This window comes from Pseudophryne corroboree, chromosome 8 (genome assembly GCF_028390025.1).
Source record: "Pseudophryne corroboree isolate aPseCor3 chromosome 8, aPseCor3.hap2, whole genome shotgun sequence".
Taxonomy (NCBI): domain Eukaryota; kingdom Metazoa; phylum Chordata; class Amphibia; order Anura; family Myobatrachidae; genus Pseudophryne; species Pseudophryne corroboree.
Window position 1 is genome coordinate 18,614,003 of NC_086451.1, and position 16,399 is coordinate 18,630,401.

Sequence of the window (16,399 nt, forward strand, 5' to 3'; positions counted from 1 at the left end):
TAGATTGCACCCTTCTCGGCCGGGCACAAAAACCTAACTGAGGCTTGGAGGAGGGTCATAGGGGGAGGAGCCAGTACACACCATGTGATCCTAAAAGCTTGCTTTTGTGCCCTGTCTCCTGCGGAGCCGCTATTCCCCATGGTCCTGACGGAGTCCCCAGCATCCACTAGGACGTTAGAGAAATATATATATATATATATATATATAGCCACTTTAAATGTCTGCTCCAATTATGATTTAATCACCTCCTGCCTCGTATGTGTAGGACATGTTCAGAAAATTCTCAAGATCCCAAAGCGAAGCACTATATACCCTCTGGTGTGTAGGGCTTGTTGCGCTGTATACCTTCCTGGGGTATAGGATTATCACACTGTATACCTTTACTTGGTGTAGGGGTTGCCGGGCTGTATAGCTTTATGGGGCGTTTACTCAGATGACTGCGGAGGTAATATATTGCGGATGGCTGCCATGCGTATTCCCCGGAAATGAATGGCAATACTGTGTCTATAAAACGAGGCTTCTCGGTAAAATTGTGTCGGTATACCTCACTCAGCAGCTGAGAATCAACAAATGCACATACATAGAAGAAAGGGATTTATTTATATATAAAACTCAGTCAGTACAAAAATATTTTTCTTTTCAGGAAAACTGCTGCAAATATATAATAAATTATTATATACAAATCAGTGCATGTGCCGAACGGAGTATTGGAAGATCTGGACGTTGGATGGTCTGAGTGAGGTGATACGGATCCTGCAGGCTGACCTTTGGCCTCTGACCGTTGAGGACGTGTAGAAGAAATGTCTCCGTCTTGTCTTGTGAGAGATGTTTCTCCTGAAATACAAATGTAACATCCGTGTTTCTCCGTCTTCTGAGCTTATACCCCATGCATCTGACAAAGAAGGGTTCTCGCAGAATTATACTTATTACAGCAGGGGTTCCCAAACTTGCTCCTCAAGGGACCCTAACCTTCCAGGTTTTAAGGGTATCAATGCTTGAGCACAGACCTCCTAACAGCAGACTAGGACATTACTCCTGCAGCCTGGTAGGACTTGTTTATTATACGTAAAGTCACTGGAGAATTCTGTTATATATATTATTATACACAATAGGTGCAGTCTTACGCCACCAGGGGGCAGAGTCTGATCGTCTCTGCACTCATGTATTCAGGCCAAGTTAGGGCTATATTCAACAAGAGTCGGAAACTGCCGTCCTGTCGGAAAGACGGCAGTTTCCGACTGGAATAAGTCGGAAGGGGTTCGGACCTATTCAATAGGGGCACATTTTTTCCAACAAGTCGGGAAACCAGACTTGTCGGAATGCTGTCGGAAAAGCAGGAGATGCCGATCCGCCTGCTGCTGTCGGAAACGGGGCCAAATCCGACAGGTTTTGGCCCCCTTTCCGACAAACTCAATCCGACTTGAAAACAAGTCGGATTGAGGTGAGGAGACGGGGAGCGGTGTGGCGGGCTATGGGGATGATGGTACCTGGAGTGTCTCCTCCGCCGCACAGATCACTCCCGCTGCCAGCTCCGGCCGCCGCACACTGCCCCCCCGCTGGCCGCTGCACACTGCTTCCACCGCCGGCCGCCGCACACCACACTCTGTTCCCCCCCGCCAGCCGCTGCACACTGCTCCCCCCGCCGGCCACTGCTCCCCCCGCCGGCCACTGCTCCCCCCGCCGGCCACTGCTCCCCCCGCCGGCCACTGCTCCCCCCGCCGCTGCTGTCAGCGCACCCGGCGGCAGGACAGGACACAGGGAATGGCCAAATCCGACAGTCGGATTTGGCCGCTCTTTGAATAGGGGTTGTCGGGTCCATTCCGACAACTGCATGTCGGAATGGACCCGACTCTTATTGAATATACCCCTTAGTAGTTAAGTAGCAGCACTTACCTAGAGCATGTAGTCCTGGTGCAGACTCTGGGTAGAGATGCCCCTTGGCTCAGTAATGGGAGAGATATTGGAACTTGGTTTTAAGCTCTGGAATAGAAGAGCATTTACTGTTAAGCACCTGTGTTAGAGCCGGACCACAGACACATCGTTTATGCAGAGTGAGATGCATCTTGCAGGATTGTAATAACCATTGTATATTCAGAAATCAACCGCAATTTCCAAATAGATATTATGTTAATGGCCAATGTGCTCTACATGCACTTTCTATATACACAGGGTCGCCCGCGTCCTTTGCTGCTCGCATGTCTGAGACTTTATGCAAATGCTGTTACACAACCCTTCCCCGGTGTACAGCCGCGTCTCCAACTGTGCAAGGACTGAGACCCCAACAGTCAGTGTCCGTAGATGCAGAAATACCAACTAGCGCATCTTCAGATCCCACCATCCGCACTCGCATCAGCCCTCTGGTAGGTGCAGATTTCCCTCCAGAGTATGGCGTCCTATGTCAGCGATTAAGCGTCTGTGTATGCGGACACTTCAGTGACGCACCCATAAGATGGGCTATTTCCGTACGTCTGAATAGCCACCCTCCCACTTGCTGCCCTGGAACGCTCAATACATTGTCAATGTACTTCTGGGTGCGTGCGTCTGAAATCGCAGCTGTGACTGTACGGACATATTCACGGTGTACAATAAAAAACGAAACAAACAAAAAAACCACACAAGTATGACATAGTATCCAGCTCAGGAACCTGACAAGGGGAAATACAGATTTCTATACAATTACTATTATTGCAAGAGTTCTTTTCATTTTTACAATTTGTCCAGTACTAAAACAGGTGCACGATGCATGAACAACAGAACACCGACACCAGCATGTAAATAGATATACTCCGCTCACCTGGCTGCGCAGATCTTCACCGGAGAAGTTATGGGAGTGAAATGGCGAATCCGAGGATACGTTACTGACTAATTCGTCCAGCGCATCCACCCGCCTCCGCAGGCTATGTAGACAGCCCTCTGTCTGCCGCCTGCCTCTGCTCAGGACGTCTGCTTGTTTGGACATGCGGTGGTGGAGCTCGGCCTGCAGAGGATCACATCGTATTACACCCTGCCGGTAATACCAGCCGCCACTACAACCAATTTACGGTCTGTTGGGACCAATTAAACCTTATGCTCAACACATTGCAGACAAGGGTATAAAAGTCTGATCTAGCGGGGAAAGAGTAGACGTCTACGACTGTGAGGAGATGTTATAAGAGGGGATTGGTCATAAGCTACGAATGATCCCCTTTCTGCCTGAAAGAACATTGGCTGATCCCTCTGCAGGCGTTATAGAATGGATATATGTTGTCCTCCGACGTTAAGCTTTCCACTGAACTCCGATGCTGTGAACGGTGGATGTGTTGGAAGAGATAAGGTTACCTTAAGTCTGTCCTCGTGCTGCCGGAGTTTCTCCCGCAGAGCGTCTCCGCGCCAGTGTTCGTCCTGTAAGGAAGAAGCCGGAGGTCTCTATAACACATCCAGTACAGTCTCCCGTATCTATCGGATACTGATCCACTTACACGCTCCCCGCAGATACACGACATCTGTTTTTCAGGCATGGATTACATACGGCAGAAACCAAAACTAGAAAACGTTACGGGACGTGGTAATTTATAGGTCTATAATGACTCCTCCTAGGCTTGGTTATGGTGCTAAATGCTGGTTATATCTAGTAAATGCCGACACTCCGTCAACGCTGTCACACTGGAAACTTAGTTTGTTCAACCTTTAAATGCTGATATTTACCATGTAGGGATGTAACCTTGTGATTCAGTGACCTCTTTGTCACCATTATGCCACGTTAGTACATCTATATACTCGTTACTTCCCGTCATACAGAAGTTCTCAGCTCCTCCCTCCAATGAGACCAATGTAACCACTTAGGGGTAGATTTAATTAGCAATGGGGCGGCTCGCCTTGCGAGTAGGCGTGGCCATATGCCGAACTTACTGTTGCTCTGAACTAACCGTTCACAGCCCCATAGAGCGAGATCAGACCGCGAGTTTAGGTGCCGCTACAATGACAATTCGCTCCCCCTCGCGCTAATTGAATTGCCCCCTTAGTCTCTGTGGGGGGTTCCCGTCACTTATGCACACATTGGAGATGATGCTGTATATTGTGACCTTTTTGGGAATGGGGATGGTTATCAATCTACCCCAATGTCATCATGAAACCGTCTTTGTCCCGACACCCAGACTAGGAGCTACGACAGGAACAGAAACAGGGAAGGTTCTACTGGAGTCCAAATATTTCTTCAGCGTGGACTGTGTGTATAGATATATATCCCTCTGGCGCCCACTCACCGTTAAGCGACTTCTAGTTCTCCCCATTTCGTCCTGGGAAGCGGAGTTTGCAGAGAAGGGAAAGTTCTCCTTCAGCGTCTCCAGCTGAGACTGAAGGCTTTGGTTCTGCTCTAGAACATCACCCACGTCCTCCTCCAGCCCGTCCTCCTCTGCACAGTGGAGGTCCTGTAGGGTGCTCTGGATCTCCACCTTCACTTGGGCTTTTAACGCTCTCACAGCTTCATTGACCTCTTGCTGTCTCTTGTCCAGTTCTTCTTGACTCTTCAGCTGCAATGGAGAGAACACGTTACCCCGAGCTCTGTAGGAACGACGGGGGCCGCTGCAGAAAAGGGGCTCGTGTTTGGAGACCGAAAATGCAATAGGATTTCTGACAATTCACTCACTATGGGGCTGATTTATCAACGAGTTTATCATACACAACGGGTTTTAAAACTCATAGGCTCATGTATCAATGAGTGATACATTTCACTGTGAGTGATAAATTGCACCAGCCAATCAGCTCCAAGTTGTCATTTTTCAAACATAGTCTGTAACATGGCAGTTAGGAGCTGATTGGCTGGTGCAATTTATCACTCGCAGTGAAATGTATCACTCATTGATAAATGAGCCCATTATTGTGTATGATAAAACTTGTGGAGAAATCAGCCCATATGTCATGATTTCCCAGTGTGAGTATGCGTGATACAAAATTCAACAGGGAGTAAGCAAGGAAATCCTGAAAACACGTTGTGCTGGAAGCACACAGGAGGGCGCCCATAAGGGATGCTGCCCTAATTACATTACTAGAACTTTACCAATCAATGGGGCAGATGTATTAACCTTGAGACGGCATAACGAAGTGATAAACCAGTGATAGGTGCAAGGTGATAAAGGCACCAGCCAATCAGCTCCAATATGTAAATTAACAGTTAGGAGCTGATTGGCTGGTGTGTGTATCACCTTGCACATATCACTGGTTTATCACTTCCTTGTGCCTTCTCCAAGTTAATACATCTGCCCCACTATTTGTAAAAGGGACAGAGGGTTAATGGTTAGCTCATTACTCACAGACTTCCATGGCCCCAAGTGGACGACTCACGGTCGGGAGTAGAGTGGTTTTCAGTAGGTAAGTATATAAGATGGATGGTAAAAGTGATGATGTTCCTAGTATATAACCAGTTTGACCTGATGACATCACTAGTAGCGGCGGCGATTCTCACCTCTTTCCGCAGAGCGGCGTGTTCCGCCTCCAGAAGTTTCAGCTCCTTCAGCAGCCGCTTGGCTCTCTCGTGGTTGTCATAGGCGGCTTGTTCCACCGAGATAAGCTGCTTCCTTATGGTGTTATTCTCCTGTTTCTGCTCCTAAAATACAGGAACAGGGTAATACATACTAGAGAGTAACCAGGGCAGAGATCACATCGGTGAGAATACAACACGTGGTCTTAGTGCCGTCTAGTACGTGTATTAGATTGGCGCGGTAATGCCAGTATCTGCGCTGCCATGTTAGACAGATGTTACGAGGTTTGCCCAACTACATATGATCTGCATTATATAGCAGATCTTTTCCATCTAGATATCTCTGCCATGGAGCAGGGTGTGTCGTAGCTCGAGCACCATTACCCTCTGCTAATTCGCAGTTGCAATTGAGTCTCGGGTAATAAAGTAGAAAATGGGACAAACCTGCGCAGATCACTGACCAAGCGCAATGGCGCCAGGCCTAAGTGGGCATCAATTCCTGGCAGCAGCATCAGCCAATATAAAGACATTATATAAGGGATATACAAGTTATTTTCTCCGTTCTGTGCCGTATATGATGCTGCAGCACTGACGGAACCCGTATACTGCAGTGATTACAGGTTTACTGACAACGGTTGTAGCACAGACTGAAATAAAATGAATCTGAAGCAGGATGTGAGGTGTCTGCAACATCGAACACATCGTAAAGGATAAATTGCATATATTCGGTGTGAATGTCAGCTGGAGAAGCAGGTCAGCCATAGTCTCCATTGCAGCAGCGCCCCCTAAGGACAGGTTATGCCCCTTGCAAAGAGAGGACTTCCGAGTTTATGACACAGGGGTCCTATTGCACCCTGACACACCCTAGTCGCAGATTATACACAGACACATATAATATACAGTAATAAAATCCCCGGTGGACAGTCCACGCGGCTCAGAACTTACCGCACTCGCATCTTCAAACTGTACCCGCTGACTGGAAACGGCTTCTTTCAGCGCAGCGATTCTCTTCTCATCTCTCTTCCGCTCCGCCGCCATCCGGTCTTCTAAGCTGCTCAGGTCATTCCTGCAGCTCTCCAGCTCTTTCTGCAGCGCCGATAGCGCACTTGTTTTCTCCCGCAACTGTTCTTCTCGTTCCGACAAGTGATGTCCTGAAAGCAAAGAGAACTCGTCACCGGTGTGATCTGCGCGATCGCGGAGAGATGTCGGCCACAGAGACGCTGTGCTCTGCGGTTTTAAATGGTGGCACCAGCTGTTTCTACTAGAAGCCCCACCCTGCTGCCGCGATATTTGCAGGCACCAGGCGATAAGCAGCGTTATAGCATACGTATCAGCAACTGTTATAAAGATATAGGACAGCCTGCGCGGGAAGACTTCTTATTCTTTAGCCGTATTACCAGGCACTGGAGGAAGACGCTCTGAGCCGCTAGCGTCTGATAACCGAGCACCGGAGCCTCCAGTCAGTGACATAAAAAGGCTTCCTAATAATTCCTATGGGGGGTATGAAAACATTTGTAACATAAATAGTACAATATTTACTGCCGGCTGAGCGATAGAGGACAATACAGATAATTACTCGTGCTGGTCAGGGATTCCTCCAGGGCGGCGCACCACTTCTCCTCCTGCTGCAGTACCAGAGCGCGCTCCTCCATGGTGCTGACCTTGCTGCTTATCATCTCCAGGGTACTTTCCCGGTGTACCTGTTCCCGCTCGTACAGCAGGCGCTCGTCCTCTAGTTTAGCCGCCGACTTCCTCAGCTGCTCCTCCTGACCCTCCGCGTCTTTCATCATTTGCTTCAATCGCTGGGGAGAAAGACGAGGAGTCTGTACATCAGTGGCAACGGACAAGGGGCTCATACACTAGAACACTCCTGATAACAGAGAGTCCATGCCCCGTGTGCGGTCATTATACCATTATACTCCGTCAGAAGATCTCCTGCCCTTACTCTGCGTCAGACACTGATGGGCTGTGTGCCGTGACGCACAGGTCAGGAACTCCGGGAATGGTGATCTCATTACTTTGCTGGTTTTGGGGCTGTGAGGTATTTTGCTACTAGAAAATGTCCCCTTAGTCCTCCATCCGCAGACAGGAAATGACATCATTTAGGGTTACTCTTACCCCTTCCTGTTTTGTCAGCTGGTGCACGGCCTCCTCTATGGCTCCCTGCAGCTGTCTCAGACGCTCCTCTTTGCTGCGCTCTTCCTCCTGCAGCAGTTTGTACCTGGCCACAGTCTCTGCAGTGTCCTCCTTCAGATTGGACAGTATGTCGTCCCGATGTTTTGTGGCGTTCCTCAGATCCTGACCGAGATCGTAATAAAAAGCGGTAAATGCGGTATTCGTGACCCAGAATCCCCAGCTTGGGGATGGATGAAACAAAACAACGGTTTCTCTCTACTTCATCAATCTGCAGATGGCTGCGCTAAGGGCTCAATTCAATTAGCTGCGATGTGCTGCAGACCACATTCTGGAGTGACACATTGTGGGAGAATGGTTACAGTACATGATACTTGGCGATGCAGTGGCTACCGTGTGCCGAGCTGGACATGGCGGTAACGCTAGGCAGCACATTATGCCTGATTGAATTGACCCCTAAGTCCAGACTGGTAACACCTTGGAAAACATCAGTGTATGGAAACCTATTCATATGCATCTGTGAATTTTGAGGGTGTACAATGACTCTGGGTTAGAGTGTCCCCCAGTCTTGTAACCTTAATGTGTCTCCAGTAACATTTACCTGCTCCACCGTCCGGAGCTGATCCCTCAAGTCAGAAAGTTCATCTTTCAGCAGCGCGACCTCCTCCCTCTTCTCTGCAAGAAGGAAACACAGACATGTAACGCCTCATGTATGGGACAAGGATGTGTCCACGCAGAGAGCACAGATCGGTGCGGAGCAATGTTCCGGCTACAATGCTCTGTATAAAATACACAATACAAATACCATGGCAGTGCCCCCTAGCAGTGGACTTACAGGGCTTAGATTAGGTATACAGCCACACAGGGCAACTGGTAGTATAGTAATAAAGAGAGATCCTCTGGAATATCTATTAGTGGGTCTCCGATGTGACGTTCCTGGCTGCCGCAGTGGTCTCACCTTGCAGCTGCTGCTGAGCGGACGCAGTTTCCTGCCTCAGGAACTCTCTCTGTTTGCTCAGTTGACCCAGATCATTTTGCAGACTCTTTATATCGGATTCCAGTTTCCCCATTGCTGCGGTCGCTGTCCTGTTACTCTCTTCTGTGTCAGCCAAAGCTCTGATGTAGAAAAACAAATTCATCACAACTCCTACATAACGTTATCTTCATTCGCAGACCAGCCAGCGCCAATCCTATATCGTTATCTGGGCACTATGGGGCTCATGCAGAATTACACGCAAGGTCATCTCTCGGACAGATCTCACGGTTTTTCGCATTGCGCGTGCTCTGTAGCACTGAGTGCAGTTGCAAACCGATAGGGCGAATAGTTGCGCACACATCTATCCGCACTTGGTTCTATATGAGCTGCACTCCCTCCTGGGCAGATAAGAATGTGGTATTCCCTGTTGCCGCGCAGAGACTATGCGTGAGGGGCGAGCCGGGCTGTGTCGCGGGGTGGGAGGGCACTGAGTGTATATCATATAACGGAGTCTGTGATTACTTCTTATTCCTGGCGAGTTTCCGCTCCAGCTCCTGGCCGCTCTCCGCTAGATATTCCTTCTCGCTGTTCAGAGTCTCCACCTTCGCCTGCAGAGTGTGCATCTGAGTCATGAGGAGCTCTATCTCACGATGGTCCTTCTCCAGCAGCTGCCTCTGCCAGTCCACCTCGCCGTGTAGCCGCTGCAACGTCCTCTGCAGGTTCTCCAGCTCCAGCTTCCCCTGCAAATACAGACAGAGGTGTGTTCCGAGGGCTGGTATTAATGAGCACTATGCAATCACACAGGAGCGGTCTCTAATACCAGTGGGTGATGCTATGTATTTACATGTATGTATACAGGGTCCGTGCCTCTTATTCAAAAGACTGTTCTCCAGATGCTTCCACAATACGAAAACAAAATAATAGGATTTTAATACCTACCGGTAAATCCTTTTTTCTTAGTCCGTAGAGGATGCTGGGGACACATTAAGAACCATGGGGTATAGACGGGATCCGCAGGAGACATGGGCACTTTAAGACTTTGAATGGGTGTGAACTGGCTCCTCCCTCTATGCCCCTCCTCCAGACTCCAGTTATAGGAACTGTGCCCAGGGAGACGGACATTTTGAGCAAAAGGATTTATTGTTAACGAAGGTGAGACACATACCAGCTCACACCTCAAACACGCCATACAACATGGTCTTTAACAGAACTCCAGTCAACGACATGAACGTTGTCAGCAACAGGCTGACTACAACATAACACAACCCGTGTGTAAACATAACTAATAACTGCAGATAGAGTCCGCACTGGAACGGGCGTCCAGCATCCTCTACGGACTAAGAGAAAAGGATTTACCGGTAGTTATTAAAATCCTATTTTCTCATACGTCCTAGAGGATGCTGGGGACACCATAAGAACCATGGGGTTTATATCAAAGCTCTAGAACGGGCGGGAGAGTGCGGATGACTCTGCAGCACCGATTGACCAAACATGAGGTCCTCATCAGCCAGGGTATCAAACTTGTAAAATTTCGCAAAAGTGTTTGAACCCGACCAAGTAGCTGCTCGGCAGAGTTGTAATGCCGAGACCCCACGGGCAGGCGCCGAGGATGAGCCCACCTTTCTGGTAGAGTGGGCCTTCACTGATTTCGGTAACAGCAATCCAGCTGTAGAATGAGCATGCTGAATCGTATTACAGATCCATCACGCAATAGTCTACTTGGAAGCAGGCGTTCCAATCTGTAAATTTGTACTTTAATCGAGCCTAACTTTAGGCCCGCATCCACACCTGCTTGCAGGAAATGGAGAAAACGCCCTAGCTGAAATTCTTCCGTAGGAGCCTTCTTGGATTCACACCAAGACACATTTTCTCCAAATACGGTGATAATGTTTAGACGTTACTCCTTTTCTAGCCTGAAGAAGTGTGGGAATACCCTTGGGCTAGGATCCGGCGTTCAACCGCCAAGCCGTCAAACGTAGCCACGGTAAGTCGTGATACACACACTGCCCCTGCTGTAACAGATCCTCTCATAGAGGAAGAGGCCAGGGATCTCTTATGAGTAATTCCTGAAGATCTGGATACCAAGCCCTCCTTGGCCAGTCCGGAGCATCGCCTGAACATTTGTTCTTCTTTTGATCTGTAGCACCTTTAGAATGAGTGGAAGCGGAGGGAATACGTACACCGACTGAAACACCCATGGTGTTACCAGCGCGTCCACCGCTATTGCTTGAGGGTCCCTTGACCTGGAACAATATCTCTGAAGTTTCTTGTTGAGGCAAGACGCCATCATGTCTATTTGAGGAATTCCCCAAAGACTTGTCACTTCTGTGAAGACCTCTTGATGAAGACCCCACTCTCCTGGATGGAGATCGTGTCTGCTGAGGAAGTCTGCTTCCCAGTTGTCCACGCCTGGAATGAAGACCGCTGACAGAGCGCTTGTATGTCTTTCCGCCCAGCGGGGAACTTTTGTGGTCTCTGCCATTGCCACCCTGCTCTTTGTTCCACCCTGGCGGTTTATGTGCGCTACTGCTGTTATATTGTCCGATTGTATTAGGACGGGCCGGTTGCGAAGAAGACGTTCCGCTTGAAGAAGGCCGTTGTAAATGGCCCTTAACTCCAGAACGTTTATGTGTAGACAAACTTCCTGGCTTGACCATTTTCCCTGGAAGGTTTCCCCCTGTGTGACTGCTCCCCAGAATCGGAGACTCGCATCCGTGGTTACTAGAATCCAGTCCTGGATCCCGAACCTGCGTCCCTCTAGGAGGTGAGAGCTGTGCAGCCACCATAGGAGTGAGATTCTGGTCTTGGAGTACAGGATTATTTTCCGGTGCATGTGCAGATGGGATCCGGACCACTTGTCCAATAGGTCCCACTGAAACACTCTGGCATGGAATCTGCCAAAATGAATGGCCTCGTAGGCCGCCACCATCTTCCCCAGCAACCGAGTGCATTGATGAATTGATACTCTCGCTGGTTTCAGAATTTGTTTGACCAAACTCTGAATTTCCAGAGCCATCTCTTCTGGAAGAAAAACTCTCTGTAATTCCGTGTCCAGAATCATTCCCAAAAACAACAGCCGCTTCGTCGGATTCAACTGCGACTTCGGCAGGTTTAGGAGCCAACCATGTTGTTTCAGAACTGTCAGGGAGAGCGCAATGTCCTGCTCCAGCTTGTCTTTGGATCTCGCCTTTATCAGGAGATCGTCCAGGTAAGGGATAATTGTGACTCCTTGCTTGCGAAGGAGAACCATCATTTCCGCCATTACCTTGGTGAAAATCCTCGGAGCCGTGGACAGACCAAACGGCAACGTCTGAAATTGGTAAAGACAATCCTGAATAGCAAACCTCAGGTAAGCCTGATGCGGAGGATATATGGGGACGTGTAAGTGGCATCCTTTATGTCGACCGACACCATGAAATCCCCTTCCTCCAGACTGGAGATCACTGCTCGGAGAGATTCCATCTTGAATTTGAATTTTCTTAGGTAAAGATTGAGGGACTTTAGGTTCAGAATTGGTCTGACCGAGCTGTCCGGATTCGGGACCACAAACAGGCTTGAATAAAAGTCTTCTCCCTGTTGTGACGGGGGAACCCTGACAATGACTTGATTAAGACACAACTTTTGTATTGCATCGCACACTACCTCCCTGTTCGGAAGAGAAGCTGGTAAGGCTGATTTGAAAAATCGTCGAGGGGGAACGTCTTGAAACGCCAGTTTGTACCGCTGGGACACTATTTCTAAAATCCATGGGTCTAGGGCCGAACGAGCCCAGAATTGACTGAAGAGCTTGAGACGTGCCCCCACCGGTGCGGACTCCCGCAGAGGAGCCCCAGCGTCATGCGGTGGATTTGGCAGAAGCCGGGGAGGACTTCTGCTCCTGGGAACCTGCCACGGCAGGAGATCTTTTACCTTTTCCTCTTCCTCTATTAGCAAGGAAGGAATAACCTCGGCCTTTTTTGTATTTATTTGGCCGAAAGGACTGCATCTGCAAGTAGTGAGCTTTCTTTTGTTGTGGAGGAACATAAGGCAAAAATGACGACTTACCCGCGGTAGCCGTAGATACCAAATCAGCGAGACCTTCACCAAACAATACACCATCTTTATATGGGAGAGACTCCATAGCTTTCTTAGAGTCAGCATCAGCATTCCACTGATGAATCCACAATGCTCTCCTAGCTGAGACTGCCATGGCATTGGCCCTTGATCCCAAGAGGCCAATATCTCTCGCCACTTCCTGTAGGTAGGCTGCAGCGTCCCTGATATAACCCAGCGTTAAAAGGATATTATCCCTATCTAGGGTATCTATATCAGATGACAAGTTATCTGCCCAGTTTTCGATAGCACTACTCACCCACGCAGATGCAATGGCAGGCCTGAGCAGCGTACCTGTGGTGACGTAAATGGATTTTAACGTATTTTCCTGTCTACGATCCGCAGGATCCTTAAGGGCTGCCGTGTCAGGAGACGGTAAAGCCACCTTTTTAGACAACCGTGATAGCGCCTTGTCCACAATGGGAGGTGACTCCCACTTTTCTCTATCCCCAGAGGGGAACGGATACGCCATTTGAATCCTTTTGGGAATCAGAAACTTTTTGTCAGGATTTTCCCACATTTTTTCAAAAATAAGATTTTACTTACCGATAAATCTATTTCTCGTAGTCCGTAGTGGATGCTGGGGACTCCGTCAGGACCATGGGGATTAGCGGCTCCGCAGGAGACAGGGCACAAAAATAAAGCTTTAGGATCAGGTGGTGTGCACTGGCTCCTCCCCCTATGACCCTCCTCCAAGCCTCAGTTAGGATACTGTGCCCGGACGAGCGTACACAATAAGGAAGGATTTTGAATCCCGGGTAAGACTCATACCAGCCACACCAATCACACCGTACAACTTGTGATCTGAACCCAGTTAACAGTATGACAAACGTAGGAGCCTCTGAACAGACGGCTCACAACAATAACAACCCGATTTTTTTGTAACAATAACTATGTACAAGTATTGCAGACAATCCGCACTTGGGATGGGCGCCCAGCATCCACTACGGACTACGAGAAATAGATTTATCGGTAAGTAAAATCTTATTTTCTCTGACGTCCTAGTGGATGCTGGGGACTCCGTCAGGACCATGGGGATTATACCAAAGCTCCCAAACGGGCGGGAGAGTGCGGATGACTCTGCAGCACCGAATGAGAGAACTCCAGGTCCTCTTTAGCCAGGGTATCAAATTTGTAGAATTTTACAAACGTGTTCTCCCCCGACCACGTAGCTGCTCGGCAGAGTTGCAATGCCGAGACCCCTCGGGCAGCCGCCCAGGATGAGCCCACCTTCCTTGTGGAATGGGCCTTGACAGATTTAGGCTGTGGCAGGCCTGCCACAGAATGTGCAAGTTGAATTGTGCTACAAATCCAACGAGCAATCGTCTGCTTAGAAGCAGGAGCACCCAGCTTGTTGGATGCATATAGTATAAACAGCGAGTCAGATTTTCTGACTCCAGCTGTCCTTGAAATATATATTCTCAATGCCCGGACAACGTCCAGCAACTTGGAATCCTCCAAATCGCTAGTAGCCGCAGGCACCACAATAGGCTGGTTCAGATGAAACGCTGACACCACCTTAGGCAGAAAATGAGGACGCGTCCGCAGTTCTGCCCTGTCCGAATGGAAAATCAGATATGGGCTTTTATACGATAAAGCCGCCAATTCTGATACTCTCCTGGCTGAAGCCAGGGCCAGTAGCATGGTTACTTTCCACGTAAGATATTTCAAATCCACCGATTTGAGTGGCTCAAACCAATGGGATTTGAGAAAATCCAAAACTACATTAAGGTCCCACGGAGCCACAGGGGGCACCACCGGGGGCTGTATATGTAGTACTCCTTTAACAAAAGTCTGGACTTCAGGAACTGAAGCCAATTCTTTCTGGAAGAAAATCGACAGGGCCGAAATTTGAACCTTAATGGACCCCAATTTGAGGCCCATAGACAATCCTGTTTGTAGGAAATGCAGGAATCGACCCAGTTGAAATTCCTCCGTGGGGACCTTCCTGGCCTCACACCACGCAACATATTTTCTCCAAATGCGGTGATAATGTTGTGCAGTCACCTCCTTCCTGGCTTTAACCAGTGTAGGAATGACCTCTTCCGGAATGCCTTTTTCCCTTAGAATTCGGCGTTCAACCGCCACGCCGTCAAACGCAGCCGCGGTAAGTCTTGGAATAGACACGGTCCCTGCTGAATCAGGTCCCGCCTTAGAGGTAGAGGCCACGGATTTTCCGTGAGCATCTCCTGAAGTTCCGGGTACCAAGTTCTTCTTGGCCAATCCGGAGCCACGAGTATCGTTCTTACTCCCCTTTGCCGTATAATTCTCAGTACTTTGGGTATGAGAGGCAGAGGAGGAAACACATACACTGACTGGAACACCCACGGTGTTACCAGAGCGTCCACAGCTATTGCCTGAGGGTCTCTTGACCTGGCGCAATACCTGTCCAGTTTTTTGTTGAGGCGAGACGCCATCATATCCACCTTTAGTTTTTCCCAACGGTTCACAATCATGTGGAAGACTTCTGGATGAAGTCCCCACTCTCCCGGGTGTAGATCGTGTCTGCTGAGGAAGTCTGCTTCCCAGTTGTCCACTCCTGGAATGAACACTGCTGACAGTGCTATCACATGATCTTCCGCCCAGCGAAGAATCCTTGCAGCTTCTGTCATTGCTCTCCTGCTTCTTGTGCCGCCCTGTCTGTTTACGTGGGCGACTGCCGTGATGTTGTCCGACTGGATCAACACCGGCTGACCCTGAAGCAGGGGTTTTGCCAGACTTAGAGCATTGTAAATCGCTCTTAGCTCCAGTATATTTATGTGAAGAGACATCTCCAGGTTTGACCATACTCCCTGGAAGTTTCTTCCCTGTGTGACCGCTCCCCAGCCTCTCAGACTGGCATCCGTGGTCACCAGGACCCAGTCCTGTATGCCGAATCTGCGGCCTTCTAACAGATGAGCACTCTGCAACCACCACAGAAGAGACACCCTTGTCCGTGGCGATAAGGTTATCCGCTGATGCATCTGCAGATGCGATCCGGACCATTTGTCCAGCAGATCCCACTGAAAAGTTTGTGCGTGGAATCTGCCGAATGGGATTGCTTCGTAAGAAGCCACCATCTTTCCCAGGACTCTTGTGCATTGATGCACAGACACTTTTCCTGGTTTTAGGAGGTTCCTGACAAGTTCGGATAACTCCTTGGCTTTCTCCTCCGGAAGAAACACCTTTTTCTGAACCGTGTCCAGAATCATTCCCAGGAACAGCAGACGTGTTGTCGGGGTCAACTGAGATTTTGGAAAATTCAGAATCCACCGTGTTGTTGCAGCACTACTTGGGTTAGTGCTACTCCGTCCTCCAGCTGTTCTCTGGACCTTGCCCTTATCAGGAGATCGTCCAAGTAAGGGATAATTAATACGCCTCTTCTTCGCAGAAGAATCATCATTTCGGCCATTACCTTGGTAAAGACCCGAGGTGCCGTGGACAATCCAAACGGCAGCGTCTGAAACTGATAATGACAGTTTTGCACCACGAACCTGAGGTACCCTTGATGTGAAGGGCAAATTGGGACATGCAGGTAAGCATCTTTTATGTCCAGGGACACCATAAAGTCCCCTTCTTCCAGATTCGCTATCACTGCTCTGAGTGATTCCATCTTGAAACTGAATTTTTGTATGTACAGGTTCAAAGATTTCAGATTTAGAATAGGTCTTACCGAGCCGTCCGGCTTCGGTACCACAAATAGCGTGGAGTAATACCCCTTTCCCTGTTGTAGGAGGGGTACCTTGACTATCACCTGCTGAGAA

At 49.0% G+C, this 16,399-nt stretch overlaps 1 protein-coding gene across 6 annotated transcripts in view; it reads right to left on the reverse strand.

The window, feature by feature from the left end:
• Positions 1-581: 581 nt before the first annotated feature.
• Positions 582-16,399, reverse strand: part of CNTRL (centriolin) — a 126,335-nt gene continuing 110,517 nt past the window's right edge. For all 6 annotated transcript variants that reach the window (XM_063935983.1, XM_063935980.1, XM_063935984.1 and 3 more), the window contains 12 exons: positions 9,087-9,304; positions 8,547-8,704; positions 8,190-8,263; positions 7,574-7,753; positions 7,032-7,257; positions 6,401-6,606; positions 5,441-5,581; positions 4,242-4,508; positions 3,319-3,381; positions 2,795-2,977; positions 1,894-1,980; positions 582-834 (listed from right to left, as the gene is read on the reverse strand). In XM_063935983.1, coding sequence (XP_063792053.1) covers positions 1,894-1,980; positions 2,795-2,977; positions 3,319-3,381; positions 4,242-4,508; positions 5,441-5,581; positions 6,401-6,606; positions 7,032-7,257; positions 7,574-7,753; positions 8,190-8,263; positions 8,547-8,704; positions 9,087-9,304 — 1,803 coding nt within the window. In that variant the 3' untranslated portion in view covers positions 582-834. The remainder of the gene's footprint in view (positions 835-1,893; positions 1,981-2,794; positions 2,978-3,318; positions 3,382-4,241; positions 4,509-5,440; positions 5,582-6,400; positions 6,607-7,031; positions 7,258-7,573; positions 7,754-8,189; positions 8,264-8,546; positions 8,705-9,086; positions 9,305-16,399) is intronic.